We start from the raw sequence: 12,373 nt of genomic DNA, 5'->3' as shown, positions 1-12,373 counted from the left end.
TTGGGTTAAATATACTGATCATTGGCTTTTCTAAAAAGTCACCTTAAATATCAGAGAAAATATTCTTAAAATAATGAAAGTTGAAGAATGTTAGTTGGGAGTCAGATGGGTCAAGTTTTGCCAGAATACAGGTGGTGCTAGTGGTAAAGAATGCTCCTGCCAGTGCAGGAGACACGAGGATTGGGTTTAATCCCTGGGTCAGGAAGATCCCCTGAAGGAGGACCTGGCGACCCACTCCAGTATTCTTGCCTGGAGAATCCCATGGACAGAGAAACCTGATGGGATACATACAGCCCAGGGGTTTGCAAGGAGTTGGACATGACTGAGCACACACTGCATAGGAACCTGGAATGTCAGGTCCATGAATCAAGGCAAATTGGAAGTGGTCAGACAGGAGATGGCAAGAATGAACACCGGCATTCTAGGAATCAGCGAACTAAAATGTACTGGAATGGGTGAATTTAACTCAGATGACCATTATATCTACTACTGCAGGCAGGAATCCCTCAGAAGAAATGGAGTAGCCATCATGGTCAACAAGAGTCTGAAATGCAGTACTTGGATGCAGTCTCAAAAATGACAGAAGGATCTCTGTTCATTTCCAAACCATTCAGTATCACAGTTATCCAAGTCTGTGCCCCAACCAGTAACACTGAAGAAGCAGAAGTTGAACGGTTCTATGAAGACCTACACGACCTTTTAGAACTAACACCCAAAAAAGATTCCTTTTCATTGTAGGGGACTGGAATGCGAAAGTAGGAAGTCAAGAAACACCTGGAGTAATAGACAAATTTGGCCTTGGAATGTGGAAAGAAGGAGGGCAAACACTAATGGAGTTTTGCCAAGAAAAGGCACTAGTCATAGCAAACACCCTCTTCCAACAACACAAGAGAAGACTCTACACATGGACATCACCAAATGGTCAACACTGAAATCAGATTGATTATATTCTTTGCAGCCAAAGATGGAGAAGCTCTATACAGTCAACAAAAGCAAGACCAGGAGCTTACTGTGGCTCAGATCATGAACTGCTAATTACCAAATTAAGACTTAAATTGAAGAAAGTAGGGAAAATTGCTAGGCCATTCAGGTATGACCTAAATCAAATCCCTTATGATTATACAGTGGAAGTGAGAAATAGATTCAAGGGCCTAGATCTAATAGATAGAGTGCCTGGTGAACTATGGAATGAGGTTCGTGACATTATGCAGGAGACAGGAATCAAGACCATCCCCATGAAAAAGAAATGCAAAATGGCTGTCTAGGGAGGCCTTAGAAATAGCTTTGAAAAGGGGAGAGGCGAAAAGTGAAGGAGAAAAGGAAAGATAGAATAGCAAGAAGAGATAAGAAAGCCTTCTTCAGCAATCGGTGCAAAGAAGTAGAGGAAAAGAATAGAATGGGAAAGACTAGACATCTCTTCAAAAAAATTAAAGATACCAGGGGAATATTTTATGCAAAGATGGGCTCGATAAAGGACAGAAATGTTATGGACCTAACAGAAGCAGAAGATATTAAGAAGAGGTGGCAGGAATACACAGAAGATCTGTACAATAAAGATCTTCACGAGCCAGATAATCACAATGGTGTGATCACTCATCTAGAGCCAGACATCCTGGAATGTGAAGTCAAGTGGGCCTTAGAAAGCATCACTATTAGCAAAGTTAGTGGAGGTGATGGAATTCCAATGGAGCTGTTTCAAATCCTGAAAGATGATACTGTGAAAGTGGTGCACTCAATATGCCAGCAAATTTGGAACACTCAGCAGCGGCCACACGACTGGAAAAGGTCAGTTTTCATCCCAGTCCCAAAGAAAGGCAATGCCAAAGAATGCTCAAATTACCGCACAATTGCACATATCTCAACATGCTAGTAAAGTAATGCTCAACATTCTTCAAGCCAGGCTTCAGCAATACGTGAACCGTGAACTTCTAGATGTTCAAGCTGGTTTTAGAAAAGGCAGAGAAACCAGAGATCAAATTGTCAACATCTGCTGGATCATGGAAAAAGCAAGAGAGTTCCACAAAAACATCTATTTCTGCTTTATGCCAAAGCCTTTGTGTGGATCACAATAAACTGGAAAATTCTGAAAGAGATGGGATACCAGACCATCTGACCTGCCTCTTGAGAAATCTGTATGCAGGTCAGGAAGCAACAGTTAGAACTGGACATGGAAGAACAGACTGGTTCCAAATAGGAAAAGGAGTACGTCAAGGGTGTATATTGTCACCCTGCTTATTTAACTTCTGTGCAGAGTACATCATGAGAAATGCTGAGCTGGAAGAAACACAAACTGGAATCAAGATTGCCGGGAGAAATATCAATAACTTCAGGTATGCAGATGACACCACCCTTATCTTGTTGGAAGTGAAAGAAGAGAGTGAAAAAGTTGGCCTAAAGCTCAACATTCAGAAAACGAAGATCATGGCATCTGGTCCCATTATTTCGTGGGAAACAGATGTGGAAACAGTGTCAGACTTTATTTTGGGGGGCTCCAAAATCACTGCAGATGGTGATTGCAGCCATGAAATTAAAAGACACTTACTCCTTGGAAGAAAAGTTATGACAACCTAGATAGCATATTCAAAAGCAAAGACATTGCCGACTAAGGTCTGTCTAGTCAAGGGTGTGGTTTTTCCTGTGGTCATGTGTGGAATTGAGAGTTGGACTGTGAAGAAGGCTGAGCGCCGAAGAATTGATGCGTTTGAACTGTGGTGTTGGAGGAGACTCTTTCTTGAGAGTCCCTTGGACTGCAGGGAGATCCAACCAGTCCATTCTGAAGGAGATCAGCCCTGGGATTTCTTTGGAAGGAATGATGCTAAAGCTGAAACTCCAGTACTTTGGCCACCTCATGCGAAGAACTGACTCATTGGAAAAGACTTAAATGCTGGGAGGGATTGGGGGCAGGAGGAGAAGGGGACGACAGAGGATGAGATGGCTGGATGGCATCACTGACTTGATGGTCATGAGTCTGAGTGAACTCCAGGAGTTGGTGATGGACAGGGAGGCCTGGCGTGTTGTGATTCATGGGGTCGCAGAGAGTTGGACACATTGAGCAACTGAGCTGAACTGAGCACACGTGCTTTGTTTAGATCATTAGCTGTATGACCTCAGATAAGTCATTCGACTTGCACAAACATCTTTCCTCTCCTTCAAAATTTTAAAAATGCTTTAAAATCTCCCAGGTAAATATTCAGTGATTGGATAGATAATCACTTAATAAATGTTAGGTATGTTATTAGCATTATCACATTCTTTTTCTAGGCTTTGGTTCTGTTTCTCTGTGCAGTTGTACAAGATAGACGAGTTAGTGGCCAAAGCAGAGAAGACTCCTTTAGTCTTTGCTTAATGCACATGTTGATGATGAATTGAATTTTACTGGCTTGGTTTTTATCAGTCTTTGCCAGAGTTTCTTTTGTGCCACAGACAGCAATGCATGAAAGGTTACATGATTTGGGAATTATATTTTTCGTATTAATTTTATTCTGAATATGTTTCTTTGAAAGATTTTGAAGTTCTCAAATCTTAAGCATAATGCTGCCACATATTTTTTTCTTCTGTTATAAAGTTCAAAATAGGATGTATTTGTTCTTTGTATTCAAGTCTCTAATATTGGAAACCATGTGAGTGTCAGTATATAGGAAAGAGTTGTTTCTCTTTTTTGCAAAACACCTAACCTTCTTTAGGGTTTATAGGAGTATGTTGAAGTATGGATTTACTGCATTCTCAAGCAGTGACCCAGACTTACCACTTTTTACAAAACTCAAGTATGTGTGTTTGTATGTATTATATGCATGTACATACCATGTCTGTGAGTATATAGTTCTGTGTGAAACAGTTTGATGTTTATACTGACCAGTGCAGTGTGCTTTTTTGAAAAACATTCTGATTTTTAAAAAATACATATAATTCTAATACAAACTGATAAAACCAGACTGTACTCAGGAGTAGTAAACATGAGGTAACACCAATAAAAATCTTTATATTAAGGCTGTTACTTGCTGATTTTTCTAGTAGGACATTTTCCACAATATCTTTGAGATTATAAAATGCTTTTAACCTTACTGATATGTGTATCTAAAGGTAAAATATTTTATTTCATCACTTGTGTTGGTTTCCTGCATTGCCAGCATTTTACTTTGAAGTATTTTACCTTAATAGCTTGCAGAATTTTCAAAATTTTAGGAAACTTTCAAGATTTATTCATTGAATCATCTACTTTCTAGGTAGAATCATTGAGTTTTACATGAATCAATTTAGAGATTATATTTGGAAAAAAAGAACTTTTGAAAATGATAATATATAAGTTTCTGCTGTTAGTAAATTATGTCTTTCCTGCCTTTTTAGTGGATGATGATGGCAAAATGGAACAGGACTGTTCTGCTGGTATGACCATAGACAGAGAGTCGGAAATTGATCCTTGTAAGGTGGATGGCACTTGCCCTGAAGTCATCAAGGTGTATATTTTTAAAGCTGACCCTGGAGAGGATGACTTAGGTAAGGAGAAACCTTGAGCACATTATGTGTGCTTTGTGCTCACTTGTGTCCAGCTCTCTGTCCAGGGGATTTCTAGGCCAAGAATACTGGAGTGGGTTGCCATTTCTCTCCCCAGGGTGTCTTCCCAACCCAGGGCTCAAACCTGCATCTCCTGCAGTGGGAGAGAGATTCTTTTCCTCTGCTAAACATGGGGAGATCCCCATCAAACACTTTAATTAATTTAGGGTGTTTTAGACTGGAAATACTTGTAATTGTTTCTGAAGATAACTTTTAAAACAGGTTTTTATTGTATTAATATACAGAAGTATTGAAGGAGCTAATTACTTATTAAGATGAAACAGGAAGAAATGAACTTTTCACATAAATACTTGGAATTGTCATCTTCCCTGATAGGTGGGACTGTTGACATTGTGGAGAGTGAGCCTGAGAATGATCATGGAGTTGAACTCCTTGATCAGAGTAACAGTATTCGTATGCCAAGGGAAAAGATGGTTTATATGACTGTCAGTGACTCTCAACAAGAAGATGAAGATTTAAGTAAGTAGGTGGCCTTTTTGTGGGAGAGCATTTTATGTTTCTATATGCTTTAAATTTTTAAGTGTACCACTATTTGAAGGAAGAAAAGTAGTACTATGGCAAACATTATTGTACTGCCATAGTACAAAGAAAATATCATTGATTCTTGATGTTTACTCAAGATATCATTTTATAAACAAATTATGGTGAAAACCAAGAAAATAATTCATTGAATAAATGTTTATAGTGTATTTACTATGTGAAGGTAATATTCTAAGTATGTAACACTTGAACTTTCTGTTTATTAACAGAATTCAAATAAAAATATTTTTCCTATCTCATCTGTAAACTTGGTCACAAAAGTGGTTCTGTTAATTTTGTACTCAGATGTTGCTGAAATTGCAGATGAAGTTTATATGGAAGTGATTGTAGGAGAGGAAGATGCTGCTGTTGGTGCAGCAGCTGCTACCACTGTTCATGAACAGGAAATGGATGACAGTGAAATCAAAACCTTCATGCCAATAGCATGGGCAGCAGCTTATGGTAAGTCACATTGCAGCTTTAGGATTGTATGGTTCTTGAACATGATTTCAGAATAAATAGGTTTCATTGTCATAGGTTTCAGAAATATGAATACTAATGAACTGATTTAAGTAAAAACTGAGAAAAATGATAGTCTATCATTTGTCTTTAACTTTAATAGGAACTTTCTTTATGCTTATGTTTTCTAAGAAGTATGAAGACTTCCCAGAGGGCATCCCAGGTGGCTCAGTGGTAAAGAATCCATCTGCCAGTGAAGGAGGCCTGGGTTTGATCCTTTGGTTGGGAAGATACCCTGGAGGAGGGCATGGCTTCCCACTCCAGTATTCTTGTGTGGGAAATACCATGGACAGAGGAGTCTGGTGGGCTACAGTCTGTGGGGTCTCAAAGAGTCAGACATGGCTGAGCATACATGCACGTAGATTTTCAGACCCATATTTTTCATCTTTAGTATGTAATTTGTTTGAATGAGAATGAGAGTTAATGGGGGAAAATGATGCTATATTTGAAAGCTAGGCATTTTCTTTCATGTTATGCAAATATGCCCAATGTTTATACCTAGATAGGGAATTTCTCTCATTCATGAGTATCATGGCTTTACGTTGTTGTCATTAATAAAGAGTCCCTAAGTCTTTATAATTTATAATACTGTATAATTTTGTTTTTTAATGCACATTGTTAGGTAATAATTCTGATGGAATTGAAAATCGGAATGGCACTGCAAGTGCTCTCTTGCACATAGATGAGTCTGCTGGACTTGGCAGACTGGCTAAACAAAAGCCAAAGAAAAGGAGAAGACCTGATTCCAGGCAGTACCAAACAGGTGAGGGCACATGAGTTCCACAGCACAGCATGCTTTGCGAGCTCTCAGAAGAAATTCCAGTATATATTCCGTAAAGGTGTTGTGATGGCATTTTAGGTGCTAGAATACATGCACTGAATTTTGAAAATACAGTTTTTAAGAATTAAGTGATATTCATGAATGATTTCCTTTCATAAAAATAGTTTTGAATCAGAATGTAATTCAGGAAAAACATTGCAAACTATCAGGTTACTTTATTGGAAATGCAAGTAAATCACTAAAATGTTATGTTGGTTAACTTTAAATGAAAAAATTTTAAGTCATTTTGTGTCAGCATGAAGCAGGCACATTCACAGAGGAGCAGGACAAATACTACAGCTGTTAATTGAATATATTTCTTTCCTGTATTGCTTGTCTAGTGATTTACACATTAGAATTTTTTATGGCTATGATTGTAGCTTACTGTCAATATAAATTTGACAGTTGACAAAACCAAAATGGTTGAGCTTTATGAATGTTTTCCCCAGATATCTAAGCAAGTATGGCTTTCAATTTTTGCTGCTTCATGTATTTTAATTGGGTTTTTATTATATTTTAATTATATTTTAATTGGTACAGTCATTTTGAGTTTTCTGGACCAAATTCACTTTATTACTATGCTAACTATGTTTTTTGTTGAAAAGTGTAATATATAAGAAAGAGTGCTTGTAAATGTGTTCAGAACTCACTTTATATGCTTGAAGAGACGACAACTGAACTTCATTTGATCACTCATGCTCCTTTCTTCTCCTTTCTTAGCAATAATTATTGGTCCTGATGGACATCCCTTGACTGTCTATCCTTGTATGATTTGTGGGAAAAAATTTAAGTCGAGAGGTTTTTTGAAAAGGCACATGAAAAACCATCCTGAACACCTTACCAAAAAGAAGTACCGCTGTACTGATTGTGATTACACTACCAATAAGAAGATAAGTTTACACAATCACCTGGAGAGCCACAAGCTTACCAGCAAGGCAGAGAAGGCCATCGAATGTGATGAATGTGGGAAGCATTTCTCCCATGCTGGGGCTTTGTTCACTCACAAAATGGTGCATAAGGAAAAAGGAGCCAGCAAAATGCATAAATGTAAATTCTGTGAGTATGAGACAGCTGAACAAGGGTTATTAAATCGCCACCTTTTGGCAGTCCACAGCAAGAACTTTCCTCATATATGTGTAGAGTGTGGTAAAGGTTTTCGTCACCCATCAGAGCTTAGAAAGCACATGCGAATCCATACTGGAGAGAAACCGTACCAATGCCAGTACTGCGAATATAGGTCTGCAGACTCTTCTAATTTGAAAACGCATGTGAAAACTAAGCATAGTAAAGAAATGTCTTTCAAGTGTGACATTTGTCTTCTGACTTTCTCAGATACCAAAGAGATTCAGCAACATGCTCTTATCCACCAAGAAAGCAAAACACACCAGTGCTTGCATTGTGACCACAAGAGTTCAAACTCTAGCGATTTGAAACGTCACATAATTTCAGTTCACACAAAGGACTACCCTCATAAGTGTGACATGTGTGATAAAGGCTTTCACAGGCCATCAGAACTCAAGAAGCATGTGGCTGCCCACAAGGGTAAAAAAATGCACCAGTGTAGACATTGTGACTTTAAGATTGCAGATCCGTTTGTTCTAAGTCGCCATATTCTCTCAGTTCACACGAAAGATCTTCCATTTAGGTGTAAGAGATGTAAAAAGGGATTTAGGCAACAGAATGAGCTTAAAAAGCATATGAAGACACACAGTGGCAGAAAAGTGTATCAGTGTGAGTACTGTGAATATAGCACTACAGATGCCTCAGGCTTTAAACGGCATGTTATTTCCATTCATACGAAAGACTATCCTCATCGTTGTGAGTACTGCAAGAAAGGGTTCCGAAGACCTTCAGAAAAGAACCAGCACATAACGCGACATCATAAAGAAGTTGGCCTGCCCTAACAGCAATACTTCTACAGTCTTTGTAGGGATACTGGCCTTGAAAGCAGAAATTTCATGTTAAAGCTAGTCAGTCTTGTTCATATACAGTACTGTATATTGATTTATACTGTGTACAGATAGGATTATTTCTTCTTAACTTTTCATTTTACTGTGTAGAGTACTCTACATAGTGTTTTGCATCCTCTTCATTTTAAATGAGGAAGAGTAGCAACCAAAATTTTGTTTTTAATAATCTCTGAGTCTACATTGAATTTTTCAGTCTTAAAAGTTTTACTCTTTTTTTATTCACCTATATGGTACTCTTCTAAGACCGTGTAAAGATTTAAAAAAACATAGTATTGGTAACTCTAAAAGTAATCATTCTCTCATTTTCCCCATATAAATTTTAGCATTAAACAGAAACATCTGCTAATGTCAATGAGAGATTTTACTGTCAGGTCTAAATTACAGCACAAAAGTCATTTCCTTGTCTGGCTTAACACTTTCAGGCCACATGACCATGAAACTTCCCAGTTGAAACTCTACATTTGCTAAATATAGAATATTGGCTAGGTTTGTGTTTAATTTTCATCCTGTTTAACAGAAAAAGTGTGCTACGTTTTACCCTCTTTGTAGTGTTGTGGGGTTTTTTTTGCCAGCATAGCATGCTTTTAGAAAGTCATATTGAAAGGTTTTGTTTTTCCTGTTTTTTAATTCTTTTGTCTATACTCCTTTGTTTTGGAATAGTTGTGTTCTGCAGATTATACTTTGAACTAAATTGAAATTGTTTTAGAGATGTATGTGGCTCATAGATTGCACAACTGCATGTGTAAGGTACCCCCAAATTTTATGTGTACCTTTTTGTTGCTTGCTTTATGTACGTCCGCACCCTATCCCAAATTTTAAGTCTATAATGGGGAGAATTAAAGGTACTATAACCTGGAAGATTCAGGGTATATGAAGGAGTGTTTACCCCAGCTTGTAATTCAGAGGTTAAAATTTAGCTGAAGAATTGGTGGGGGGAGGAGGAAATGACACTAGTTATTGTAAAAAGTTACGATAACCATCTTTGGTAATTGGAAAAGGAAAGTAATGTCTAGATAGAATGCTTACTTAACAGCTTCATCTTTTATACCTTAAAAAATTTCTGAAAAGCTAATGGAGTATCAAGTATCAAGACATTTGTCTCTCAGTTCTGACTGAGAAGCTTTTAAAGAAACTGTCATCTCAGCGAATAAGAAGGTAGAGTAACAAAAGTAGATCTATATACTGAAGATTACTGCAAAATAACTTGACAAGGGTTGACATTTTAACATATAAAATGAATTCAAACAGTTACAATTTGGTTATGTTAATACAAATTTTATACCGCAGTTAAACTCTTTTTAGTGTGTTAGTGCTTAAATTAGCTACTGGCATATATACACTAGCACACTGGGGGAGATTAGAAATGTTTTTTTTTCCTTAGGATAAGTACCTTACAACTTCATCATATGGTGCTTTCTTCTACGCCTGTGAAAGTTTCACCTTCTGCCTTTCTGTGTGCCATTACTATTCATGTTCAAAAGTTATATTAATAGGGTTAGAAATCAAATTGTTTGGGCTTATTGACAGCCACTCAAGGCTAGGTTAATTTATTCTCATTCTAAATCAAGTGCTTTAGGTACATAGGAATTTAAACAATGCCAGCCACAGTCACAGGATGGATTTTGGAACCTCTGCCTTCTTGGCCTCCATGTATGTCCCCACCTGTTTCAGTATCCACATGTTTTAGTATCCATCTCTTGTCCTGTTCTGGAAAATTGTTTCTGTGTGTAAGAATCTTTTAAATCTCCCTGAATTTGTTAATCCCTTAAGTAACAGAAAATGTTTAATGAAAGTTTACATTTATGAATTTTAGAACATTCTGTAAAATTAATACAGATAAATAGCTATTTATATTTTAAAGAATACACTGAAAGATAAAGAACACAGAACTTTACATATTTCTCATATATTCTGGAGTCACAGTTGTTTTAAAGCACAATATTGAAACCTTCAAAAGGTATTTAAGGATTTGGTCAAGTAAATATGGTGAAATATTTCCCTTCATAAAGAAAAAATTAAATTGTACTTACTGTTACGTGCTGATATTAGTTGAAGTTGTTTCAATCCTTAAAACAACTGTTAGCAAAGCTAAAAAAAAGTATGTTTCAGTGTAATGTTTTAAAGAGGTACCAGTTTTTAGAAAACATAAGTTATTTGTTGAAATAACCTGTTAAATATTGTATGTTCCTTCCTCTGTACATTGTAAAATACTTAATAAGAAATTCATACAGAGAAATGTGACACTATTATAAATGTGTACTTAAGAGTAACATGAAAAAATAAAAATCAGACTTATTTTCCTGATAATCAGTGTTTAGTCTGTTACCAGTACAAAGTAATACTTCTTTAAGGGGAAAAAAAAAAATACAATTTTGTTAAATCTAATAAACATAAAACAGTGGACTGTTTTTTCTGGATTTTTAAATTCTCTGTGTAGCAGTGGAATATGTTCAGAATACTTAGTTGCCCTTCCTTTTTTGACTTGGTTAGAAATGTTTCCTGTGATTTTGCAGGTAATACTTTACAGTAGTTGATTGTTGAATCCTGTTAATTATCATATCTTTGAATTTTTTTTTCTTTTTTGGAAAAGATTCATTTTTTCAATGTTTCCAAATTCTGAGGTTTCCCGTGTATAAAATTGTTTTAGAGCACTTAAAGTTCATTTCAGTATGAGAGCACAAGAATCAGTGATGATGATTACTATATTCATAGCAAAGAACCTGTCCTTGAGTTATCCTTTTGTGCCCAGTTTGGAGGTGCGTTATAAACACTGACAGAATGGGTTATTGTCATGGTAAAATTAGAAGCTAGACTCTTAAATTATCAGGAATTGTCTTAGTCCATTCAGAATGCTGTTGTGGAATACCATAGAGTGGTTAGCTCATGAACAACGGATAAGTATTTCTCACAGTTACAGAGGCTGTGGAGTTCAAGGTCAAGACATATAGTGACTGCTCCTTCACAGACCGCCATTTTCTGTTTATGTCTTCACATGATAGTAGAGTGAGGGAGATACGAAGAAGGGCATATTTTCACTTGTGAGGGCTATATCCTCATGACCAAATTGGGTCCTAAAGGCCCCACCTACTAATACCATCACATTGGAATTAGCTAGCACATGAAAACATAATAATTTTATGGTGTCACAGTTAAGGGAAATTTGAAAAAATGATTGGGACATTCAGATTTTTATTGAGATAAAATTGACCCAATATGTGTCAGGGTTTTTTTTTTTTTTAATATTTATGTTTATTTACTTATTCGGCTCTACTGTTTGTTAGTTGGGTCATGTGAGATCTAGTTCCCTGCCTAGGGATGGAACCTAGGCCCCCACATTGGGAGTGCAGAGTCCTAGCCACTGGACCACTGGGGATGTCCCTAAGTCACTTAAAGTGTACAGTTGGCCTTTAATTCATAAACAGTGCTCTGCAACCATCACCTCTATTTTGTTTCAAAAGTCTTTGATTTTGAAAATAAGGATCTTGAAGTTCTTCCACTTTACAGGAACATGTATTTGTCTGATAGCTCAAACCATAAATAATTTAAATTTGAGTTAAAAATTATTGAAATGGTGAATGTTACTTTGTCATAAGTCAGATTAGACCGTGGCAACTGAATAACTTATTTATAATACACTACTTTATAAATGGGCATCCCAGGTGGTTCCGAGGTAAGGAATCCACTGGCCAGTGGAGAAGACTCTTTTTGCTTAGAGAACCACTCGGACAGAGGCCCTGGCTGGCTACAGTTTGGAGGGTCCCAGAGTTGTACAGAACTGACCATGTACACAGACACACATACAGCCTTTATAAGTAATACCTGATGAGATTACCCACTCCAGTGTTCTTTCGCTTTCCTAGTAGATCAACTGGTAAAGAAACCACCTGCAATGCAGGAGACCTGTACTGGTTCCCTGGGAGAAAGGAACAGCTTACCAACTGAAGTATTCTGGCCTGGAGAAGTCCATGGACTG

The 12,373-nt window shown here is 37.1% G+C and overlaps 1 protein-coding gene across 11 annotated transcripts in view; it reads left to right on the top strand.

Moving 5' to 3' along the window:
- The window catches only part of LOC132659061 (zinc finger Y-chromosomal protein), an 80,686-nt gene extending 69,979 nt beyond the window's left edge, over positions 1-10,707 (top strand). For all 11 annotated transcript variants that reach the window (XM_060408716.1, XM_060408711.1, XM_060408714.1 and 8 more), the window contains 5 exons: positions 4,345-4,494; positions 4,888-5,031; positions 5,398-5,553; positions 6,233-6,373; positions 7,151-10,707. In XM_060408716.1, the coding sequence (XP_060264699.1) occupies positions 4,345-4,494; positions 4,888-5,031; positions 5,398-5,553; positions 6,233-6,373; positions 7,151-8,334 (1,775 nt within the window). In that variant the 3' untranslated portion in view covers positions 8,335-10,707. The remainder of the gene's footprint in view (positions 1-4,344; positions 4,495-4,887; positions 5,032-5,397; positions 5,554-6,232; positions 6,374-7,150) is intronic.
- The last annotated feature ends 1,666 nt before the right edge of the window (positions 10,708-12,373 follow it).

The sequence above is a fragment of the Ovis aries genome, chromosome Y, assembly GCF_016772045.2.
Source record: "Ovis aries strain OAR_USU_Benz2616 breed Rambouillet chromosome Y, ARS-UI_Ramb_v3.0, whole genome shotgun sequence".
Taxonomy (NCBI): Eukaryota; Metazoa; Chordata; class Mammalia; order Artiodactyla; family Bovidae; genus Ovis; species Ovis aries.
This window is presented reverse-complemented; position numbering and strand designations above follow the sequence as displayed.